The following is a 25,267-nucleotide window of genomic DNA, read 5'->3' on the forward strand; positions in this document are numbered from 1 at the left end:
AATGTAACAAAACCATGGGGAACTTTCTCACAGCCTTCTAAGAACCTCTGTGGGAGCAGCTGTGTGCCTCCACCGCGCAGGATTTAAGAGTTTTCTTTGTCCATGTAGGAGTGGCAGGGGGTTTACTATGCCAGACGGAAATCCGGGGACAGCATCCAACAGCATGTGAAGATCACCCCAGTGATTGGCCAAGGAGGGTGAGAGCAAACTCTTCAACTCTTTCAGCTGAAGATAAGGACTCAGGGGCCTTGTGGGCATTGGGTTTGCATATTGAAATGCCAGCATAAACCTTAGGTCCACAAACGCAGCAGAGTTGGGCCAGATGTTGCCTGTATCAAGGGCACTTCCACTGGGCCAGCGGCAACCTCCGGCTGTGGTTTCCCTATCCTCTCTCCTGTCTGTGGTCTTTCATGAAGAATTGCCCCCACTCCCCAACTGTCCACACCCACCTGATCCTATGTGGTCCCATTATTCCTAGGACCTGCTAAGCATATTTAAGGTCTAGGCTGTCCCTTCCCCTTAATGACAAGTGATTTCCAACCAGAGTTGCCGGTCTCAGCCCACAGGGAACCAACCTTCTTTCCTTCTTGAGGCCCCAACTCTTGGTTGGTTCTCTCCAGACTGACTCTGAGCTTATTCTACAAGGGGTGAAAGAGCCATGGAACCTGCTGACCTGCAGAGAAAGGTGTCTGATCAGGAGCTAAGGGCATTTGATTCCATGGAACCCCAGATTACTAGAGAATCCTGTAGAGAGAGAGGAAAACAGGCAATTCCTTCTCCTTCTTCCAGTCAAATTTTGTGAGAAGGTTCACAGAGATAAATAGGACCACCAAATAGGACGATTCTTTGTAAACTAACTTGAAGGTCAATACCAGCACAAGACTTTGAATTTATAAGGACATGTGACATGTGACATTTTGGAAGTAATCATGATAGCTATTATTATGCCAGTGACTGGAATCAGAAAGTCCCATATCTAACTTCCAGACAAGCTGAGTTCCTTTAAAATCATTATGGGATTAGAAAACTAGATATTTCATGGAGCTGGGGTTGTGGCTCAGAAGTAGCACACTTGCCTAGCATGTGTGAGGCACTGGGTTCAATCCTCAGCACCACATATAAATAAATGAAGATAATAAAGGTCCATCAACATCCAAAAAAAAGAAAAAGAAAAAGAAAAGAAAACTAGATATTCCATACATTCAGTAGTGTTTGTAAATTATTTCCCCTCCAGTTTTACTTGTTTGGTTAGTTTGAAAATTGTCCTTCTGTCTGTTCAAATACTACCTCCTGGTATTTCATGCTGTTTTGTAATTTGTGCCTCCCCTTTGGCTTGACTCTGGAGGTTGTGGGCACTGGCAGGCCCCTGACCAAGGATTCCCAGCCATGGGGAAGAGGCTGTCCCTAGGCCTTCCTCCAGACGGGTAGCACCTCACCTACAGCCATCAAGTGCACATAACCACGGGAGGAAGATAATGCCCGTGGCTGTCATGTTGTTTCTGTCATCATCCTTAGACCATCTTCTCAGAACATGGAAGCTAAAAATCATTTTGTAGGTGTGACCAGAATCATTGGGTAACCAAAGCAGAGGAGATATGCTATTGCCTGGTAATTGCTGTCAGAATAATTTTTTTTTCTGATTTTACAGATGAGAGAAAGAAATTCTTTTATCCAGACATAATTTCCAGTGTTATTTTCCCTAATTGTAGACATTGAGCTATCAGAGGCTATTCTGATTAAAAGTAGAGTAATTTTACCCCATACTATTTGAGTGAAACTCATTACAGAATAATACAGGATTTTTAAAGCTATCTTTGGAATCATCTAGAGAAAAGTAAACCAGAGAAAGAAAGAGACAGAGACAGAGAAAGACAGAGAGACAGAGAACGGATGTACCCAAGTCTTCTCAGATATAAATTCTAACATACTCTCTGGATTTCATGGCTTTACTCTTGGTAGAAAATCCATCCTGAGCTGATTTTTTTTTTTTTTTTTTTTTTTTTTGCACAGGACTGGTGCACCTGTCCTCTTCTTCTTGGTTTCTCTTGTGGTGAGCAGGACCACAGATTGAGTTTCAGGATTCTGTCCATGACCTTGAAATAGGAGGATTTTTCTCAGCCTGAAAAATGCCATCATTATGACAACCATAGTGTGAAAGAATATGGAATATTTAATGTAAAAACAGCAACCATGAAATTTGGTCATTGTCCAAATGAGTCTTTCGCTTTTTATATAAGCAATAAAATTATTCATGTCAGCTGAATTAAGACCAATTTATCTGCAGTAGCATTTCATTTGATCACTGAAGATATCTAGGCACCAAATTTCAGGAGGCCATTGCAAAATGAAATATCCATTAGGAAGGTTTCCAAGCCAGCTAGAATGACCAGGAAGGCTTGTGTTTGAAGGCATTGTGTGGGCCCAGGGTGGAAAGTGTGTTTCCTATAGCTTGGGTTTTGTTTGAATTCTACACCTGCCCTAGGAGGGACCTTGGAGTTTTGCTTTAAGAAGGCTGTTGATGTTTTCATTTGTTGACTTGTTGAATCCTCTCCTATCTGACTAATAACTGATTATTTATATTATTAGGAAAATTAGGCATTTTGTCTCCCTCAAGAAGCTGTGTTGTACCACTGACAATAACAAGCAGGTACAGTATTCAGCTTCTTCCGTTTACTTTGTCAGCTTGGCCGTGTGTTACATCTCAACCACTGTTCTCTGCTTGTCTTTCTCCATATCTTACTGTAGTTGCCAGTGAAGAAGGTTTATGAGAAAACTAGATACCTCTGACAGATCCCCCCCCAAAATTCCTCTACAAGTCTACCTGACATGATTAGTAGTCTACATTAGTTATGCTGTACCTTATGCCTGACTCTCCTGGCTAATGTATTTTGTGATATAAAATTCTTCTTCCAAACCAAAAATGTTCTATTTCCTATCTTAATCTTGTAACAAAAATGAAGTATGTATTCACTTGAGCATTTCACCACTACAAATGATCAAAAATAATTTCAAAATAGTACTTGCCATTCCATCATGTAGAGCAATACATTTGAATGCTGCCTTCTAAAATAACAATTTTAGTGTGTTGTTATATTCAGGAACTTTTTAAGGTAGTTTTATCATAGGAAGCATCCTGGGGACTGGTATTTATATTTGATTTATACTTTTACCACTGGATCATGTAGATTTTTTTATCTTATGCTTTATAATTTGTTGATTAAAAAGTATATAACAAACATAATTGCCAATCTGTTTTTGAAAAATTGTACCATGTGGCCTCTGATGAAGATTTTTAAAGAAGGGACAGTGTCTCTCAGGGACTTTAAGAGCACCCAGGGAGGAATCCATTGTATTTTGTGTGGTAGAGACTTGTGAAGTGCAGAATGAGGTGAAGCCTGGTCAGATGAAGAGGTAGACCTGAGCTGGGAGGACTGTGGTCACCTGGGCTCCTTCCAATAAGGAGAGACTCCAGAGGGAGGCTGGGACAGGGTCAGTCGGTGCCTCAGGGCATCAAAAGCATCTGTGGCCATGGGCTTGTTCATAATATTTAGTCCAACCCAAAATGCTTTCTTCAGCACTGAGAATTTAATCTGGAAGCAGGAAATTTTCTGGTAATACCATAAAGTCACATAGAGAGAGGCAAATCCTTGGAGACCCCTGGGAAAGAAAGGGAATGACTTTCATAAGAAAAAAAAAAGAATCTTCAAACAGCCTCCCTCTGGAGTCTCTCCTCTCAGACACGCTGGGAGGAGAAATGAGGTCTGCATGCAAGGTGACACAGGCAGAGGAGGGAGAGGGACAGGCGACCCTGCTGTGTCTTTTACTGAACACAAGCTGTGCAAACCACTGCCTCTGGGCTATGGACCCACAGTAGAGCACACAGACACACTTGGCCCACCAGTTTGACCTCACTTCCCCTCCTCTTCCCTTTCTGAGAATGAATTGCCAGTCTCCGATTCCACATGTCTGAATCGTCACAGTCCCCCACAGTTCAACCCGAGAAGTGTTAAGAACCACCTTGCTCCCCAAAGCACCTTCCTTCCTTTGTATTACCTCCCCCCTCACCATTGTCCACAGCTGTTTTTGTGCTAACCTTCCCTCCCCTCATCTCTAGGAGGGCTACCTAGTATTTGTGTGCCCACCTGCCTGGCACATAGTAGGCCCTCAACCTGTTGGTTAGCTTCAACAAAATGGAGTCTCAGTCCTGGCGTCCTGTCAGCTATGAATGCTTCTTTCTGGACAAGGAGAGCAGACAGTCTGTTAGACCAGGACTTCAGGATGCAGAAGCAAGGGACCACCTCTTCTTCTCTGCAGCTCTAAATAGAAACGCCTTTACTGCCATGAATCAGCTGCTGTTCTGAGAAGAGTAGAAAACACAGAGCTCGGATACCCTGAGCCATTGACGTCACCTAATGGTGCAGCACAGGCCTAGAGAGACTCTTAGTTTTTCCAATAATAAAGCATTTTTATCCCCCTGGCCGGCTACGGCGCTTTTCCTCCTCATCGAAGGCGGCGGGAGTGCATGGCCAGGGGCTCTGGGCCGGGGAGGGCTCCCTGGACGGGGACCAGCCTGTCTGCAGGCGTTCCGGTGCTGCTTTCTGGGGTTTAGCCCTGACGTCAAAATCGACCCGTGGGCTTGAATTTTAACAAGGAACAAAATAGTAAGCCAGGCAGCTGACTGCTGGTCGTGTTTGTCATCAGGAAAGATTCCTTTTCCGCTGTGAGTCCTGTAGCTTTTTGCCAAGAGACTGGAAATGCTCAGCGAGGTTTGTCTGCTATAAACATTTTCTCCCCCTCCGCCACACACACTTTGTCCCCAGATGTGCACAAAGCACCTGCTCTGTGCTGGCCCCAGGGATGCGGAGTCTTGACCTTAGATGCCACAAGGGTCACGGACCATTAAACAGATTGAACAAAACAAAACATAACACAGGGGAAGAACCAACTGACTACTGAAAAAGCATGAAACTCGGGGGCTAGGGAGGCTGGCAAAGAGTTTTTGAGGCTTTGTCTAGGACCAGGGCAGCAAACTGCAGCCTCCAGGCCAGAGGTGGCCTGCTTCGTACTTACAGCCACGTTCTCTTTGGCTGCTGTCACACCATGACAGCAGAGTGGACCGGTTACAACAGACCACAGGTCCTGCAAAGCCTAGAACATTTGCTGATCTCCATTTCTAGAAGATAATTTTCTTTCTTGAATTTCCCACTTTTTTAGGCTAGAAATATCCCAGATCCCCAAGAATTCTTATCCCCTGCCACAGTGCACATACTCTTCGGGGACCCTTTGTCTTCATGTTAACCCCATGTCCTATTTCAAAGCCCGTATCCACCCCTTTACACTGGCATCCTAAGGACATGAGGACATAGGTCCCTGGAGGCCTTTGTCTTTTCCCCGGGTCAAAATCAAAATTCAAATATATGACTAAAACTATGAAATTTCAGGGATCTGTAGCCATGGCCCAAGAGTGAGATTGCATAGAGAAAAGGAGGTGTACAGAACCCTGCATTACATCAGATCCTCCTAAGCCAGACCAGAGCCTGGCCTGGGAAAGGAAAGGGCCTGAGCCAGGGGAGCCTGTCACAGCAGAGCGGCCTCCTGGCGCCACCCCTACAGTGTCTGTCCCCAGCATGATTGCACAAGCCTCCCCTGGTCTCACTCCTCCAAGCCTTGGCCATAAGAATATCCAGGGCACAGCAGTCCTGAAAACCAGTGTGCCAGTGGCAGGCTTAGATCCCGTGGGAAAGAACATGGGAAGGCACTAGGCAGAGAAGGACAGGGCTGCAGTTGTCAGTGTCTGTCAGATGGCCTGATCCCTCTTCTCATGGAATCCCTCTTTTCACAGGGCCATGGAGAAGCCCTCAAGGAGCTGCAGGTATTTCCCATCCTATAAGAGGAAGCATTTCTTTTGCAAAATCAGGGAGCGTCAGCCACACGATGAGCAACTCCAGAAAAGATGCCCCCTTCCGTTCCACAGTGGGGAGTATATACAGGGGAAGGCTGTGGCCAGACTCAGAGGAAGCGTTCTGCTTTCTGGCTAATCAAGGATCCAAGACAATAGCGGAATGAGAGCAAAATGAGACCAGTCTGACCTGATTTTTGTACAGGGCTTATAGAGCTAGAAATTGGGGCCCTGATTTTGCAACTCCGTTGATCCCCTGCTCAACCTCATTTCAAGAATGTTATTTCAACCATGAAAAATAGGAAGGGCATAATCTCTGAATGGAGAGTAGCTATTTAACTAGAAAGAATTAGGCTTCATGGAAAAACTGGTTTCTTCCACTGCAAACTGATATACACGCGTTGTCACAGTCTCACATTAGCCTGGGGCCTGACATTAGGAAGTCACAGCTTCAAAAGCACTTTCACATATGTAACTTATATGAGAACAGAAAGGCTTTTGAATTGGTCAAGTTTACAATGTTGAAATCTTACTTTGGGATATAGCTTATTGGGGTTCATGCATATTTTGTTTTATAAGCTATTTAATCTTGAAATTGTACAAATTAGGAAAAAATAGGACTTTCCTGTCATAGCAATGCACAAGGTTAAGACAGAAGTGTCTGAAGAAAGATCTAAAGGGGATGAGGTGTGAAGGAGCAGGAAAGAGAGAATGGGGTCTTCAGTTTTGTGAAGGCTTCATGGAAGGAAGGAAGGAAGGTCCAGACCCTGGAGGCAAAAGCAGGGGAAAGTTTAAAGGGATTGCTCATATTCGGTTTAAGGTGGGGAAACTGACCAAAGCTCATAGTCTTCATGGATGGTGAGTTCCCCACTATAAGGGGGTGGGGGTAGAACTAGACTGAGCACTCAGTGGGAAAAACTGTCCGAGGAATTCACTGGAGGATCAACTGGATAGATGATTCCCAAAGTATGATTCCCTGGAGCAACAGCAGCAGCATTGATGGGAATTTGTTAGAAATGTAAAATCAGAACATCAGAATCAGAAACTCTGGGGCGGGACCTCAGCACTGTTTTAACAACCCTTCAAACATGCCAAAGTTTGAGAGCTGTAGGCCAAGAAGAATGACTTGGAGACTGGGATGGTATGAACTGTAATCATTAGTCCAGGGGCAGGGTCTGTCCTGAGTTAAAAGTAGTCAGAAAAAAAAAATTGTTTTCAGTATTCCACTGGCCCTCCAGGTCTCCCTGTCCCCCAAATTATTACATACATAACCAATATATTTCTCATGTGGCAAGACAAAGAATATTTGCTTGCTCTTCAGGGCACACATCCAAACGTGACTTCTTAAAACAGAACAGAAGACAAGGTTATTATAGCTGCAAGCATGACCTCAGCTGCCTCTAAAAGTGGCCATTCACATTTAGAAGTATGTTTTGTGTCATTGACGTATTACCACAATAGAAAGTTTGTACACACAGCAGGTGTCCTGAAATATTTGTTGGTATATTTGGTAAAGCCACTAAATAAACAAAATTATCCAAATTTTTCCATTTAGCTTTAGTACATATTTACAAGAAGCTATTTAAAGAAAGACCTCTGATGTTGCAAAACCACATTTGTTTTTCCCTGAGAAACCACATTTTGAATAACCAAGCTTTGAACAGACATGGATGGAGGACCTGCTGCAAGTCAGGGACCCCGGGAGCCCCTGAGGCTGCAAGACTGCAGGAGCTTACAGGAGGGACATTGAGAATTAACATCGTGTGCATGAGAAGGTCTTGGTTCAGAGGAAGGAGAGGACAATTTCATGTTGGGCATTGGCGGGGTCATGGCCTGTTTCATGAGTATCAGAAGTCAAGTTGAGAGGGAGTCATTTGGCTAATAATGGAGAAGGTAAACCAAAGACATACGAAGTCTATGTACCGACATTGAGCACAGCGTGGGAGGAGAATGCACAGGTACTGGTAGACTCAGGTGTTCTTTACCCTGCCAGAGAATCTCCAGCCTCTTGTGGCCAGCAGGGCAGCAAGCCTGGAGTTGTCTGCTCTGCACAGCGATATATGGGGTTTCTTTTGCCTCCCCCTGTTCTTTCATCTTGTTCTCTCTGCCATCACTAGATGTTTATAAGACACTTAGTCTATAGTGTAGGATGGGAGAAAGGGAGGGAGAGAATGATAAGTCTGAGCTGTAACTAAAGTTTCCCTCTGATGAAACCATTAATGTCCCGTCACCAATAATAACCTACTCCAACAGGGAGGACCTGCTCAATTTAGCTTCAAAACTGGAGGCCTAAACATATGGAGAAGTTAGTTTGACCTAAGAAAAGTAACATAGGTTCGATAATGAATGAGAAACAGACGTAACTGAGCTCTTTCTTTAAAAAGTGATGTTATTTATCTCTAATGCATTTAAGATAACTAGGACTTAAAGAGGTGATATAATGTTGGCCTTGAAGAGGAGGATTTTTGCCTCCAAAATTAATTTAAATTTCAGAGGTCCCATTTTTATGATTTGTATCACTGAGGTTATTGCAAGATTCTGCTCATTCTGGAGACTTGCCCATTATATTACCTAAGACCTGGCTTCTGTTAACATTTTACTCATTCACCAATGTTTTGTATGTGCGATTTATGAGCGTTAGTACTCTCTGGAGACTTTTCTTTTTCCAAGGCAATAGCTGGTGCCTGATTCTCCAGAAGGGAGTCATTCAGTTCACATTAAGGAGAAAGGCTGAGGTTTGACATTTGGCTCAGCCTGAGCAGTCATTTATTTATTCACTAAGTGAGACACAGCAACCACCTGGCACTTTGGTCCAGCGGTGGACGTTAACAAGGGGTCACCATGTCTCTCCCCACATCTGTGCCTGTTCTCCTGTTGTGCCTGACTTGGCTAATAGGACACCATCCAGTCAGCGACCCACACCCTAAACCAGGGAACCACCCTTAGCATCCTTGCTTTCCTGATTCCCTGGTATCCTGGAAGCCACTTAGTTCTGAAGATTGTGCCTTCATCATAGCTCTTGACCTCATCTCCTTTCCTCCATCCACAGCCCCTTCATTTGAGCCATTAGGACCTCTGGTTATACCTGCTTGCTCTGTCTCTGCACACTGTGTGCTGGAACCAGACCGTATCCACTAATGAAAACTGATGGTTTCTTTTTCTAGAATTTTGTGAGTCATTTGTTAAATTGACCATTATCAAAAATTAAATTGTAGAGCTGGGTGTGATGACATTCACCAGTAGTCCAAGCTACTCAGGAGACTGAGGCAGGAGGCTCATTTGAACCCAGGAGGGTAAACCCAAGCTGGTTAAGATGACCAGACCCCATTTAAAAAAAAAAAAAAAGTTGTGTAAGAAGGCAATTAAACGAATTTTATTTTCAGGAGTATAAGTATCCAAAACCATTACTTCCTTAGCATGTTTCTACATGTGTTATCTGCATGTTAGAGATTCTGCATATTTATTTCATCTTTATTGTGGAAATGCCTCATAAACATAGGCCGCTTTGTATGTCTTCCCGACTCCACATTCAGTGACATTATGTTTACAGAGTCAAACAACCACAGCAGAAGGAAATTAGCAAATACTACAGATAAGGACTTTTTTTGGGGGGGATTGGTTCTTTAGATTGAAGAAAAAAAATATTAAAAAACTAACATTTAATTCAAGAAGTCGCTCTAATGAATGAATGAAATTTCTATTTTACTTTCATTTTTTTAATGTAAATGAAAATATTAACTAACATTCACCTTGGAACTCTACTCATTCATCAGTCACAACTCTCAGTGGGCTACAGGCACAAGAAGTCAGCAAAAATCAACAAAAGCAGTTGTAAGAATCAATTGGCTGTGTAAATTTTACAATAAAGAATATTTTATGGCTCTGTGCGGTGGCACATGCCTGTAATCCCAGCCACTCAGGAGGCTGAGGCAGGAAGATCACGGGTTCAAAGCCAGCCTCAGCAAAAGTGAGGTGCTAAGCAATTCAGTGAGACCCTGTCTCTAAATAAAAAATACAAAATAGGGCTGGGGATGTGGCTCGGTGGTTCAGTGCCCCTGAGTTCGATCCCCGGTACCCCTTCCCAGGAAAGAGTATTTTATGTTTTTTGTAGTATTTAGGATTTGTGAGTTATATATTCTTTAAATCAGGTGCTGGGACATTTTTTTCAGGACCATTTATAAGTATTTTAGGCCTTTCAGTCTCAGCTGCAACTCAACAACTCTTAGTGGGTAGGCAGCCACAGAGAAAGTGTCAAGGAATGGCTAAGGCTGTGTCATAAAATTATATTTACAAAAGCAGGTGCTAGTCCCTGGGCCAGAGTTTACTGACTCTTTTAGCCAGCTCTGCATCGCTGTGATCAAAAGACCTGACAAGATCAACTCAGGGAGGAATGGTTTATTTTGGCTCATGGTTTGGAGGTTCAGTCCATTGTCAGCAACCCTGTCACTCTGGGCCCAAGATGAGGCAGAGCGTCATGGCAGAAGGGTATGGCAGAGGAGAGCAGCTCTGCACCTGATAGCAGGAAGCAGAGAGAGCTCTGCTTACCAGGCACAAAATAAAAACCTCCGTCCACACCCTACCTGCCTGTGGTTACCATCCAGTTAATTAATCCACTGATTTGATTACATGTCTCACATAACCAATCATTTCACTTCCGAAAATTGTTTTATTGTCACCATATGAGCTTTTGAAGGGCACCTCATATCTAAACCATAAAACTGACCTCTGCTTTTTATGAAAAAAATTTATGGTAAGCTTATATGCAGCTACCCATGAGAGTTTTTGTTGTTGTTTGTTTGTTTCAAGTACTGGAGATTTAACCTAGGGCTAACCCAGATTTTATCACTGAGCTATATCACCAGCCCCTTTAAGTTTTTGTTTTAAGACAGAGTCTCACTTAAGTTGACAAAGCCTCACTAAGTTGCCGAGGCTGGCCTCAAACTTGCCATCCTCCTGCCTAAGCCTCCGGAGTTACTGGGCTTACAGGTGTGCACCACCATGCCGGGCTATCTGTGCACTTTTGCAGCAAATCAGTGATTAAATCTTTACTCACATGCCATTGATTATCATCTCATCCAGTCCCCAGGCCTCACTCTAAAGGGCTCACCAGTGATTCTTCATCATCCAGGAAACAATCATCAGACATGGCTCAGGGGTACTCACCTTATTCTCCCTCTCCTCCCTGACACTTTGAAGCTCTCTCAACACAGCTGGTTTGCTCATACAGTGGGGTTTCTCCCACCGCTCTCTCTTTTGAGCCTGCTCATCCTTCTTCTTATCCTCCTAGAAATCTCTTGCTCACCTGTCCCAGGTGGTGTCTCCTCTAGAAGTGCCCCTGGCCACTTCTCTTTCCTACACGGTGGACTCAGCCCTTATTCTTGCTTCCCCATGAGACCAGATCACCAAGGGCAGTATCCTGTCTTGGACTCTGCACCTCCATCTCCTGCTGCTTCTACTAAACTCACTCAATGAATGTTGTATTGTTGAAGCTTATCAGGGATCTTCTGTTTATGTGTCATAATAAGACATAGTATTTGTACCCCTCACTGTGCCAGTGCTTGTCATATAGAATTCCTGTAGCCCTCACCACAACCCCATGAGGTGATCCTTGGATCCCCTTTTTTATACATGAGGAGTCTGAGGTATGGAATAGTGAAGAAACTTGTCCAGGTGTCACATAAGATCAATGTGGCAGAGCCAGGATTCAAATCTGAAAGCAGTTAGCAACATGGTCATAAGAGAAATTCAAGTGCATATTTGGAGACTTCGTAGAGAATGGTTACCCTTACTTAGAAAGCCAGGGGATGATTTCACAGAGGAGATGTTGGCTGAGATGGGTTTAAACAGTAGTTAGAATGTGTTCTTAAGGGAGGAATCCCTGTGAAAGCTAAAAGGTAGCTAGAAACAGGAAAGGAGAGCATGACCAGGCTTGGATGGATCCCCTGGAGTGGTGGAAAGTGGGTGAGCTAGAGCTAGAACTGCCAGTGAACTTGGGGGTCCAGCCTGGGCCACCCACCTACCTCTGTCCAGCTCCTCGGCGTACTCTGCCTCTAGCACCTTCTGGTCCCACAGCCATTGCTGCTAGCTGTTTGGACTAAAGGAAATCAAACCTCATGAATGGGTATGTTTATGTGATGTGCGTAGGGCAGCTTGGAGGTAGGTGTGGAAGGCTGAGACAGTGAGGTACCCAGCTGTCCACAGAGGAGCCTGGGGCCTTTCCTAGGAAAATCTGGAGCCTGGGACCACCACTGCTTTTGAAGATCAGCAGAGTGACTTGTCCTGGGACCAGGTGTCATCAATAATGTATATGTTGAGTATTGTCACTTCTAATTGCAGCCCTTCAGAATTCATTCCCCATCATACTTGGCAGTGTGCACCCAATGCAAACCTAACAACCAACCGTAGTGCCACCTTTTCCTTTGCCCAAAGAGTCTTTTGTCTCAACCATAAAGCAGTATTCATTGCCAAGGATTGTATTCACACTTCTAAGTCTCGTTCACACTTATGTGGTGCCTTCAATTTCCAAAAGCAAAATCCCAAGAAGTGTGGCCTTCTCTACTGCCATGGATAGAAAAGGAAGTGAGGTGAAAGAAGAATTTGAAATGTTTCTGGTTAAATTTGCTCTGCTACATTTTGGAGAAATCTGACTTGCATCAGTCTCTCACCCTGGTTTGCTGAAGGCTAAGTTTCAGGTTTGGGACTTCAGAGCCCAGCTCCAGGAAACCAAAGAAAGCTGCATTTGCTTATCTTCATGACCAGCTTGTCCCTAAACCCAGAATCACAATGTAAGGAGTGGGTTCAGTAATACTTGTTCTTTTTTAGTTAGCAACAGAGGCTGTGGGCTGGTGGCTGAGCAGGTGTGACGTATGTACTTGGAGTCAGTGGGAGTGTGATAAGGGCCAGGTCCTGGGGGTGCCTTTCATTCCACAAGGGCTTATGGAGGGCTTCATACCAAGCACGAACCAGAACTAAGGCACTGAAGGAAAACCACGGGCAGGGCCTGCACCAACGCTGCTTTGAGTCCCATGGAGGATTATGAGAAGGCTTCCATCTGTAGAACTGTTAAAAGGATGTTAAGTGCTTAGTTACAGAACACTGACCCAGGCATGACAAAGGAAGGCAAAGGCAGATTCATAGGAAGCCGGTTATAATCATAAGGAACACCAGACCTGTTTGACGGTGGAAAGGTCTCCAAGGAGATTGCCTGTACCTGCTCCTCCGCCTTGGGGGCAGCACTTGTAAGTGGCAAGGAATGTGAAAAGGCTCTTTATCTTGGCTGCTCATTGCAGTTATCTAGAGAGTTAAAAATAAAGTATAAAACAGTGATGTTGTATCCAAGAGGGTGGGTCTGGAGTGCAGGCTGGCCATGAGGGTTTCTGAGACCTTCCCCCAAGGGATTCCAATGTCCTGCCAAGGTGGAAGCCACTGACTGAAAGCGAAGCCTCTGAGGGATTTGGTCTGGTGTGATCGGGTATGTTAACCTAGGGACTTTTCCTGCTGGACAATTTAGAGGCAGACTAGAGTGTGGTTTGATTAAAAAGCCATGGAGGGGCAGGTTGCTAGAAGAATGTGTGTCATTCTCACAGGGAGGACGAGGCACTGTGGAACTGCCAAGAGTAAGAACCTGGCCTTCCTCAGCTTTGAACCTCCCTTCTGATCCCTGGCATAGAAAATGTCTGTTGAATGAATGTTTGCATCTGGGAACTGAAGTGTGGGAAGCAGGAGTGGTTTCCAGGATCCAGGAGCCCTCTGTCTGCTCCACAGGCCTTGGGAGCATGGAGTGCAGCCTGGGCTTCTGGAGCAGCCTCGGACCCACAGAGGGCCCACCTAGGAAAGGCCACTGGCTGGGCTTGATGACATGAGGGTAGCCCCTGCCTGACTTCCCAGCTCTCTCTTCTGACCTAACACAGAGCCTGGCACATGGGAGGGGAGGCATTTCCAAATGGACAGGTGATGTTCTGGGCAGTCTTCCTCCCTGAGCTGTTTCTGGGCATCAGAGCGTCTCTGTCCTTAGAGCCTGACCCGACCACACTGTAGTTCCTGATCACAGTGGGATTTGGGATACATGCAACCATGCATCCCTTGGTCTGGCTCCCAAGTCTTGTTACCTGATTCAGCTGACAGGATTTGGGCTTATGTTGTTTTTCATTTCTCTTCCACATTAATGTTTCATGGCTGTGAGATCGAGTAGGAGAAGTAATGGTGTAGACAGGATTTATTGAGTTGTTGGTTTCAATTTAAATTTGAAAAATTCACCCAGTTGCCTTTAGGATATGAGAACTATTAAAAAAAAGTCTTCGATAAACCCATGTGACCCTACAGAGCTGAAACCCCAAGTCTTGTTTCTCTACTTGTCACTGCTGGGTCCCCAGGTGACATAGCAGGTTGGCAAACCCATTAGTCGCAGAAGCACAATGTTCTGTGTAAGTGACCATATGCTGCTTAATGACATGACCAATTATGAGAGCTGCGCTGTTAGCTGATTGTGTCTTTGTGTGAACATCGTTGCAGGAAGGTGGCTGTGACCACAGCCATATCTGTTGACAGAAATGTCATTATGAGACATGACGATAGTTGAGGAGTTATACTCTAATTATGTCCCCGGACAGCACTCTGGTGGGGAAGGGATGGTAAGACCCCCATAGGAAGGAGCCCTAAGGAGCAACTGTCCCAGGAATGGTGAGCTGTGCTAGTTGGGTCAGTCTCAGGCAGGGGCAGTTTTGTGCTTTGTGGAGTCCAGAGGGCAGATCACCAGCCCTCTATGTTGCCAGTGGCTTTTCTGCACCTGAGCACCTCAGCACCCACCTGCACTTGGGGATTCTACCACAGTGGCACGTAACCTCCTGGGGCTGCAACAGCTCTGTGGGGCCAGAGTGTCACCTGTGTGTGTTCCCCTTACCTTTTGACCAATCAGTGCTCAGATGGAATTGTTTAAGCAGTGGCTCCTGAGTCGTTTTCTGGACTAGTAAACTAAAGCGACATTAAAACCGAAACATCTTTAAAACATCTAACCAAAAGTGTTGGGGCTCTGGGGCCCTGACCTGGCTGGCAGCCTCCTGGTGGCCAGCTGAGGTAGATCAGTGCAGGGACCACTGGGGTGGCCGTGCAAAGGAGCACGTGAGGTTAGGCCCGAGAGGCCATCAGGGCAGAAGTCAGTGATGACCTCTAGGGGTCCAGGCTCCCTGGGGCCTCCATATTCATCAACTTCTATTGGAGCAGGAGAGTAAAACTGGAAGAATAAAAGACTGTGTATGAATTTATCTGAGATGAACCCAACTACTATGTGTAACTCTCATGCTCTAATGAAAAAGTTCTTTTCAGATGACATTTATAAGTTTACAAAGAAGAGAGAACATTGAAACACTTGTCTCCCCCAAAACACAAAACAGGTGTCTTTACATAAAAAGGAAAGGGAAAAAATTGCCTCATTTTGCTCAGAATTACTTTCCTCCCTGTGCCAGGGCTAAAGGTGACCCAGTGTTTTGTTGTTGTTGTTGTTTGTTTTGTTTTTTTAAATATATTTTTAGATGTCGATGAACCTTTATTTTATTCATTTATTTATATGTGGTGCTGAGAATTGAACCCAGTACCTCACACATGCTAGGCAAGTGCTCTATCACTGAGCCACAACCCCAGCCCATGACCCAGTGTTTTGATTCATGTCTGCATTCCTCCTTGGTTCAGTAGTAGAGAGCAGAGAAGCAGAAGCTCAGCCCAGCGGGTCCTGTGCCTGTTGAGTGGGCCATGCCTCTTGTGTTTGAACTCATCTCAGGCCCACAGTACAATTTCCAGATAGTCTTTCTGGCCACGACCTTGACTTTTGATTCTGAAAATACAAGCTGGTAGCCTGGAGAGTTTTATGTTTTTCTAAGGCTCTGAACAACACTGAGTCACAGAGCTGGGCTGAGTCATGGCAGGCAGGCAGCTCTGCACAAGCAGCCCACCAGTTGTTCCTGTTCCTGAACCAGCCTCCCTGGCCCCCTTTCTGGAGTGAGATGGGCAGCTCCAATGCTGACCGGGACCAATGAGGCCAGATGGCCTTTGTGACTCCTGTTTTCTCCCAGAAGAGAGATCCTCAGGTATGAAAGCACTTGATTGCCTGGAGAAATCTTGACCTCTAGCATCCCATATTTGATAATAGCATTTGGAGAAGAAAGTATGATTTCCTGTTTGGTCTTCCAACTCCTTCTCTCTTTGTCTCCCTAAGAACTCTGACTTTCTCCAAAACTACTGAGCTAAAGCTGTCTTTCTCTCCAGTACATTCCGCATTCCTGCCGGCTTTGTCTCCCCCAACTTGGCACTAGGATCATTTATTTCTCCCTTTGAATAAATCTAACATAATTTTCTCATGTACACATATGAAATTATCTAAGCGAACACCACCATTGTGCCCATGCACAAGAATGGGGTTTTACTAGAATGAGATATATCCTATGCTTATATAATTTTATCAAAATGGATTCTACTGTCATGTATAACTAAGAAAAACAAATCAAATCAAATCAAATAAAAAAGCCACGCTGGCTGCCTGTTGCCTATAAGGTCTGCCCTGGTGACTTAGATTCCTTCACAAAGGATCAGCTATTTAGCATCCTGTTAGTTCACTCATACTGACTCCCAGTTCCCATGTGTGCATTCAGAAGGAGATTGAGAAATCCTGTTCCTCCCATGGGATGTCTGTCCCCTTCATAATGGCTGTCCTTTTGGGGGTTCTGCTACCCTTGACTGCTATGTCACAGCCCAGTGCTGAGTCAAGTTTTGTCCCACCACAGAAGTCATCCTAAGCAACCTCAGTGTCTTCCCCATCCTGACTACTTCTGTCACCAACTGATGACCTTGCACAATGCTAGGCAGGTGACTAATAAATTCAGGTGAAATTGAATCACCTAAAATTGTTCTTAATTAGGTTACCAGCATCATGTCTTACAAGACAGTCCTTGGAAGGTACTTGATAAATGACACAGAAGGAATAAGACCAGCCCCTGTCCCGGTCTTCCTAAGTCAAGTTAACTATACTCAGATATATGAAAACAGAAAGAAAAGCAGAGTTATCGTCAAACAGCTTAAACACAAATGAAAAAGGAGAGATGAACATAAGAGATGTTTTGACCAAATAATGAGCCAGATTTTCTGCTGAGTAAAGTTTTGAGGCATGAGACAGAAATGGGAAAAAGAGTGACCCTAAGGGAATGGCCAAAGCACTGACTGTTCCATGACTTTAGAGATGGACAGGAATCTCCAGGGCACCAATGGAGGTCCCTGTTTCCCAGGAGACCTGCCCGCGGAGCCTGAGCAGCTGCAGGTGTTCTAACCACCAGATCTTGCAATCCAGCAGGAATAACTTCAAGCCTGTTGCACAGAATATAGACAGGAGCTTATTGGAACAGCGAGAAATAAGGATAAGGTACAGTTTAGGCCCTATAGAGCAGAACAGCATGGCTCTTAGAGTCTGGGGTGGTTAAGGGTTTTGGGTTCCTTTGTTCTTGCCTTAGTTTCATATCCCCCCCTTATGTACTTCATTTCTCTTTGTATAGCCCTTGGCACATTTCCTTTGGGACAGTCCTAATGACCTAGTCCAAAGGGGAAGGTTATAAAGACCTGGTCACAGGGGTGGGTGTGACATGCTTTTGAAACAATTCCCTGCAGGGGTTATAATTAACTATGGTTGGGGTAGGTTTGACATACCAGTTCCCCTTTTCCAGATGTTTGTCTGTTTTGGTTAGTTTTCCTGTGATTCCCTGATTTCTTCCCTGTGAGTTATCACCCTTCATTGTCCTTCTCTACCTACTCACTCATGGCTGACCAGCTACTTAACAGTGTCTTCACTGGACAAGAGAAGGAGGGAGGCTAAGGTAGTCTAGCTCAGTATGCTGGGTGGAAGCCACACAGGATCCTGTGGCTGTTTACATGTGCAGAAAGAGATTCCAAAAGGAGATTCCAAAATGACACACTGTATCAGAATACAATGAAGGCCTCGTAGTCATAATTTACTGAGTGTTTATTTTATGACAGGCCCTAGGCTTTTAAAAGGCATCATCTCAATTAATCATCAAGTCCATAACACAGTATTGTCTTCATCCAACAGATGAAGAAACTGGTACTGAGAGAGCTTGGCATCACACCTTGCAACCACTTCCCAGCCCCTCCAGCAATGTTCTCACTGGCACAGTCCAGCTACAGCTTACAGTACTTGTTGTAAACCACAGGGAAAGCAGACTCAGTGAAAAAGACACCCAGAACCCATCTATTCACAATTCACATTCCACCCAAGTTTTTTCTCTAACATTTTGTTTTGAAAATTATACAGCAAAGTTAAAGACTTGTACAGTAAACACCTGAATGCCTCTTAGCTAGATTGTACCTTTAACATCTTACTCTACTTACCTTATTGTATCTCTTCAAACATACATCCTTTATGCAACCTTCAATCCACTTTGGTTTTTAAAATAAATTTCATGTATTAGTACTCCTCCCCACATGCTTAGCCTGCATTTCACTCATTAAGTACAATTCTATATTTGCTTACATTTTATATAAGATTAACATTCAACAAAAATACATGAATAGTAAATATGCTTTTGCATGATCTTTGACAAAAGTATGCACCAGTGTGACCTAAACCCCTAACAAAACATAGAATACATTACCATTCCAAAAATTCTTTCTTTCCATATCCCAGTTTATCTCTGCTGCTCAACCCCCAGAAGCAACCATTGCTTTGATTTTTTTCCACCATAGATTAGTTAGGGCTGTTCAAGAAATTCACATAAATGGAGCCATACTATATGTACAAATATAATTTGTGCAAAGCTCCTTTCAGTTAGTATAATATTTTAGAAACTTTTGGTTTTGACTGCTTTGCAGTGCTTTTTATTGCTGAGTAGTATTCCATTGGATTGGTACACCGAGTTGTATTAATCCTTTTTCCAATTGATCAATGCCTAGATTGACTCCAGTTTGGGGATATTATGAATAAATCTTCTATGAACATTCTCATATAAGCATTTTTATAAATGTGTATTTTAATATTTATTGGGGAAAACCTGGGAGTATACTTGCTAAGTCACAGATTATATATTTACTTTTGTAAGAAACTGCCAGTTCCTTTCCCAAAGTAGTTTGTTTTATCATTTGACATTCCCAAGAACAACATATGAGATCTTTGCCACACATCTTTGTTTGTAAAGACTGTGTTGCCAGTCTTTACAATTTTAGCTGTTCTATTAGGTGTATAGGTTTTAATTTGCACTTCTCTGATGATTAATGTTGAAAAATTTTTCCATGTGTTATTGACCTTTCATAAAGGTTAATTCAAAGGGTCTATTCAAAGTCTTTGACACTTTTTATTGGACTATTTTTATTATTGAGTAGTAGAAATACTTTATACATCAATCTATTGCTAGATATATATGTTTTACTAATATTTTCTTCCACTCTAGCTTTTCTATTCATTTAACAGAATTTTCATGAAGAGAAGTTTTTGATTTGACATTTATAATTAATAATTTGTTCAATTTACCAGTATGTTTTTGTTATTGCTTTCAGTGACTTACCTCAGAAAACTTTGCTTATACCCAGGCCATAAAGATATTTTATATTTTCCTTTAAAGGCTTTGTGGTTTTCTCCTACATGTATATCTGTAATCCATCTAGAATTCTTTTTTGTTTGTAGTGTGAAATAGGATCAAGCTTAATATTTGTCCATCTGGATACTCAGTTATTGAAATTCAACCATTTGTTGAAATGACTTTCCTTTCTTCATTGGATTGCCTTGGCACCTTTACCAAAGGTCAAATGATTGTACAGTAATACTACCTCTGGACTCTATTCTATTGCATTGATATATGTGTTAATCCGTATGTCAATTGCATACATTTTTAGTCAGCTTTTTATTGCTGTGATGAAAATACCCGACCAGAACAACTTAGAGAAGGAAAAGTTCATTTGGGGCTTATGGTTTGTGAGCTCTCAATCCACAGAGAGCTGAGCCTATTGTTCTGGGCCCAAGGTGAGGCAGCACATCGAGGTGGAAGGGTGTGGTGGAGGAGTACTGCTATGGCATCCATTAAGCAGACAGAGTGGCAGGGAAGGGGCCACAGGAAAGATGCCCACAGAAAGATGTCTCCTGTAACAGTTCCTCATCTGCCTACAGTTACCACCCAGTCCGTTTCAAACTAGGATGGACTGATTAGGTTGCTGCTCTCACAGTCCAATCATTTTGCCTGCATTAACACAGGAAAAAGCTGCATTAACAGTTTTGGGGGGACACATCATCTCCAAACCATAAAACCCTCTTAATTACCTCATAGTAAGTCTCATAGTCAGATAATGTAAGTTATCCAACTGATTAGTTATCCTGTGTTCTTTGCTCTACTACACAAAATGTATAATTAGCTTGATAATATTTACCCCAAAGCCTGCTAAGTTTATTATTAGGAATGCATTGAAGCTGTAGGTCAATTGGAGTGAATCAATATTTAATGATTGTCCTCCAATCCATGAACATGGTATACTTCTCCATTTGTTTAGATCTGTAATTTCTCTCTGGAGTGTTTTATAGTTTTCAGTATAGAGGTCTTTGTGTGCCTCCCTGAAATGTTGATATGTTGTTTTATTGGGAGGTTCCAAGACCACCCATCTGTTTGGTGATTCACCGGAAAGACAAGGATTCAAAGGCAGTTGTATTTGTGGCTATTTTATTACAACAATCATTAGAGGAAAAGATATATCAGCTAGAGTCTGGAGGAAACTCTACATAGGCTCCCAATGTTCTTCTCCTCTCTTCTATCGCAGTGGAATTCAACACGTGTGCATTGTTTTCACCCAAGGACTCAAAGTCCTACATTGTTTTTTTCATTCAGTTCAAAATATGTTATAATTTCCCTTGAATTTCTTCTTGGTTCATGGGATATTCAGAAATTGTTTGTTGGGTTTGGTTTCTAAATATTTGGAGATTTTATAGATATTTTTCTATTAATAGTTTCAAATTTAATCCATTGTGGTCAGAGAACATACTTTGTGTGATTTGAATCCATTCAGATTTATTGAAACATGATGTATGGGCCAGATAGTCAATATTCCCAGTTGATTTGAAAAGAGTATATATTCTTCCCTTATTGGGTGGAGTGTTCTATAAATCTCAATTAGACCAAAATGATTGATAATGTCATTCATATTTTCTGTATTTGCTAATTTTTTCTAGTTCTAAAAAAATGCCAAGAGAGAAATGCTTAGATCTTTAATTATGATTGTGAATTTGTTTATTTCTCCCTAATCAAAATTTTGCATGTGTTTTGAAGCTCTGTTGTAAAGTAGCATGCACACAGGCACACACACATTTACTATGTGTTTATGATGAATCAACCCTTTTGTCATTCTAAAATGTTCCTTTTTAATATCTAGTGACACTCTTATAATCTATTTTATTTGATTGAATATAGCCACCACAGCCTTCTTATGCCTTTCTGTTTGCATCATGTATCTTTTCTCATCCATATACTTTCGATCTGTGTCTTTTTAAGGTGAATTTCTTATGGAGAGTGTATTAAGGTTTGATCTTTTCATCAATTCTAACAATCTGGTTTTAAATTGTTGCATTTAATTCATTAACACTTAATGTAATCATCAATAAGTTTGGACTCAGGTCTACCATTTTATCCTTTGTTTTCTATTTGCACTTGTGCTCTTCATTTTTTTTCCTCAGTTCCTTTATATGAGCCTTCTTTTAGATTATTTGAACAAGTTTTTAAAATTCCACTTTATCCATTGGCTTTGTAGTTAATCTCTACATTTTTAAATGGTTTCCCTCAGGATTACTGTACACCTTTAACTTTACACAGTCTACTGTGTAACATTATGTCTACTAATATTATGCCAATTCATGTGAAACATAGAAACTCATGCAATTTTAAGGTTCATTTACACTCTTCCTCCTCTCTTTTATGCTATAGTTTACATATATATTGCATCTACATCCATGGTAAAATCCACAAAACAATGTTATTATATACACACATATAATATATGCATATTACAGAAATTTAGAGAAAATTGCCTCAAATATTTGCTACTCTTGATATGGAAGATTGGTAAGGCAGCAGGCATGTTTATTCTGTCCTTCCCTCTCTCTGGAAAGTTTTGTGCCTTTAGGCAAATGCTCTAGCCACTTGACATCAGATGCCTCCCTCGATGGCATATCAGCAGGTACCTTAACTGCCTGCAGACCATAGAGGGAATCACATCGTTTCAAACATACTTCTCTCAACCCTATGGCCTCTAACTCTTGAGAAATTACATTATTAATATGGCATTTTTTGGACACTGAGGAACACTTCCCAGCTATTTTTTTCAGGAAAATTTCAATATAGTTGCTGGGTATGTGATGTTTGGATGCTGTATTTTGGCCCCACAAACACAGTGATATGGCCACTCTGGGACACCATACCAACAGTTGTTTTTGTAGGGTGAAGAACAATCTCCTAAGCCATACTATGCATTATTCTCACTTGAAATAGAGCTTCAGTGTCATGAGGGTTAGTTTTGCCACTGGAGGCAGCCTCAGGGCCCAAGGGTATAAATATACTGTGGGGACCTCTGGCATGAAGGCTCAGGGGCACTCCCTCAGCAGTGAAAGAACATTTATATTTGTTTAAAGTGAGAATGTTTCCTGACTGCACTGGCTGCCACCTATTCCTGTCTCCCTTCCATCAGCCAGGTCACCCCAGAGAACTGAATCTCCCTATAATAACCTCCTGGAAGTAGCCTGTCATCAGGACACTGATAGTCCAGTGCATTTGGCTCCAAGAAAAAGTTAGTTACAGCATGCTAGTAACCATGTTCCTGCTTGGCTGTGGGCACCATTTTTTAAATTTTGTATCTAGCAGGGGAAAAAAAATCTGTGCATGCCACCTGAGATTTGTATACTTTTAAAAAATGACAAATGCGGTTTGATATGTCCATTTTGCTAGCCTTTTTCAGAGCACAGGAGTGTTGTTTAATACCCCTCCTGTGCCTTCATTTCTAAAGGAGCATTTCCAGACAAATTGAGTGAGTGGTCTCACATCCTAGGATTTCTCCCTGGACTGGCCCTCAGACTGGCCGCCCTGTACTAGGAATGGCGGCAGCATCCCAAGGAACAAATGATTTGTATGTGTGGATTGAGTTTATTTAGTGTCAAGTTTGGGAATGCCCACAAGTTACCATCTAACTCTTCGACTTCCCAGACTTTGAGAAATGTTGTCTTTGGCTATTCTTGAACTAGGTCCTTGAGAGAGGAAGCTTTCTCTCTTGTCCTCTGCAACCCCCCCACCCCACCCCCACCCCAGTATCTAGAACATCACCTGGCACATAGTAATGTGCTCAAGAATGAACCAACTCAATTGTGACAGCATCTGTCTTTGTCTGCTATTGACAGTTAAATCCCTTGAGGATAGAGATGGAGATCTAATTATTTTTGTCTCAATAAACATTTCTTGAGTTGCTTTAGCAGATAAGGGATCAATTAGAGATGCCCTTTTACTCCTGGGCATGATTGTTTACCAAATGTAAACAAAGATTCTAATGAACAACATTTTCAGAACCTTGGGACACAGAATGATAAAACTGTTTTATGTTCCTGTCCTCTTGCTATTACTAATTTTTCTTTGTGCTGTCCCCACCTCTGCAGTAGATCTTGGTAGCTCTCTGGAGACCTGATTTATTAAGCATTGGTCCTGAGGATCGCTTCTATCTTATGCTAATCAGAGTGCAAATGAAGCCCTGGTGTCATTAAGTAGTTTAATGACTCTCTGTTGAGGGCTGAAGTAACAGGAGTGGGAAAATGTTAGATCTTTGTAATTTCCTCATTCTTTCGACAAAATCCAGCAGGCATGTGGGTTTATACTTTGTGTAGCCAAAGTGCCATCCATCATTAACAATTCTTCAAGAACAAGAAACATTAAGCAAAATGAAATTTCTTCCTGAAGCTGTTTGTATTTAAGTTCTTCTTTTCCCTGTGCACTGAGAGGACACAGGATGGAGGAAATGACAGCATGCAATTGAGGAACACAAATGTGCTGCTTGCATGTAAACTGCTCGGCAAAACACACCACATGTGCTCATATTTAAGCTTTGGAGGAAATTAAACTCAAATCGATCCTGAAATAGCAAGCATTAAGCATCACTGAATCCAGATTCTCAACAAACAGAATTCATCTGTGAAAGAGAAGCAGAGGGAGTAGACATTATCTGGGCCACAGTATGGGCCAGGCCACGGGTTCTCAAAACATGCCCCTGGACCTACAGGCTCAGCATCACCTGGGGACTTAGTAGAAATACAGCTTCACTGTGTGCAGTGGCACAGAACTATAATCCCACTACTTGGGAGACAGAGACAAGAGGATCACAAGTTTGAGGCCAGTCTGGGCAAAGGAGTGGACCCTGTCTCAAAATAAAATTTTAGAAAAAATAGGGGTTTGATCCCCAGTACCCACCGGCCATGCACACAAAAGCGAAGCAAAGCAAAAAAAGGAATGCAAAGTGTCAACCCTTACCCAAACTGCTGAACCAGAATATACAAGGGCTGAGCCCTGAAGAGAGTGTTAGCAAGCCCTTCAGAGATCAGCTTGAAGCTTGCAGGCCAGGTCCTTTGCACACATTATCTTATTTGAACCTCTTAGATTCTCAAAAGTAAGTATAATCATTAACTCCAAGTGTCAGCTTGTCTGGATTAAAAAATACCTAAATAGTTGGTGAAACCTTCTTTCTGGGTATGTTTGGGAGAGTTTTTCCCAAAGAGGTTGTCATTGGTGTTCTAGGATCTTGGGGTTTTGGACTCTCAAACTTATACCACTAGACTGCCTGGTTCTTCAGTTTACAGATGGGACTTTCTAGTCTCTGTAAACCATGAGCCAATTTGCATCATAACCCCCCCCCCATCCTTGTATATCTCTCCATATACCCTGATGGTTCTGTTTCTCTGAACAACCCTACAATACAGTTGATATTGGTCACCATTTGCCCCTAAGGAAACTGAGAGCAGGTGAAGCTTCTAAGTACCTCAGTCTGTACAACTAGAAATGGAGGCATAAAAGATCTGTTGTGGAAAACCTGTGATCTTTTCACTTAACTAGTGTTTCTCAAACTATAATGTGTAATTGAATCACCTGGAGATTAAGTGTTACAATGTAGATTCTGATTCCCTGAGTCTGGAGAGAGACAAAGAGTTAATAGTTTTAACAGACTCCCTGGTGTCTCCAACATCTCTGGTGAACCAACCATACCTGGAGCATAAAGGTGTTCACACGTTACCACATGGTCCCTACCTGAGGCTTGAGCCTGACCCAGGACTCCAAAAGACCCAAATGCTTGGTCTTTGCCTGTCTGTTTTGT

At 42.7% G+C, this 25,267-nt stretch overlaps 1 protein-coding gene across 4 annotated transcripts in view; it reads left to right on the forward strand.

The window, feature by feature from the left end:
* Pde8b (phosphodiesterase 8B) overlaps positions 1-25,267 on the forward strand; it is a 200,219-nt gene that overhangs the window by 135,945 nt on the left and 39,007 nt on the right. For 2 of the 4 annotated variants that reach the window (XM_026393225.2, XM_026393226.2), the window contains exons 9-10: positions 109-197; positions 2,587-2,647. The exons of the other annotated variants lie outside the window; for them this stretch is intronic. In XM_026393225.2, the coding sequence (XP_026249010.1) occupies positions 109-197; positions 2,587-2,647 (150 nt within the window). The remainder of the gene's footprint in view (positions 1-108; positions 198-2,586; positions 2,648-25,267) is intronic. 4 annotated transcript variants of the gene reach the window in all.

This window comes from Urocitellus parryii, chromosome 1 (genome assembly GCF_045843805.1).
Source record: "Urocitellus parryii isolate mUroPar1 chromosome 1, mUroPar1.hap1, whole genome shotgun sequence".
Lineage (NCBI taxonomy): Eukaryota > Metazoa > Chordata > Mammalia > Rodentia > Sciuridae > Urocitellus > Urocitellus parryii.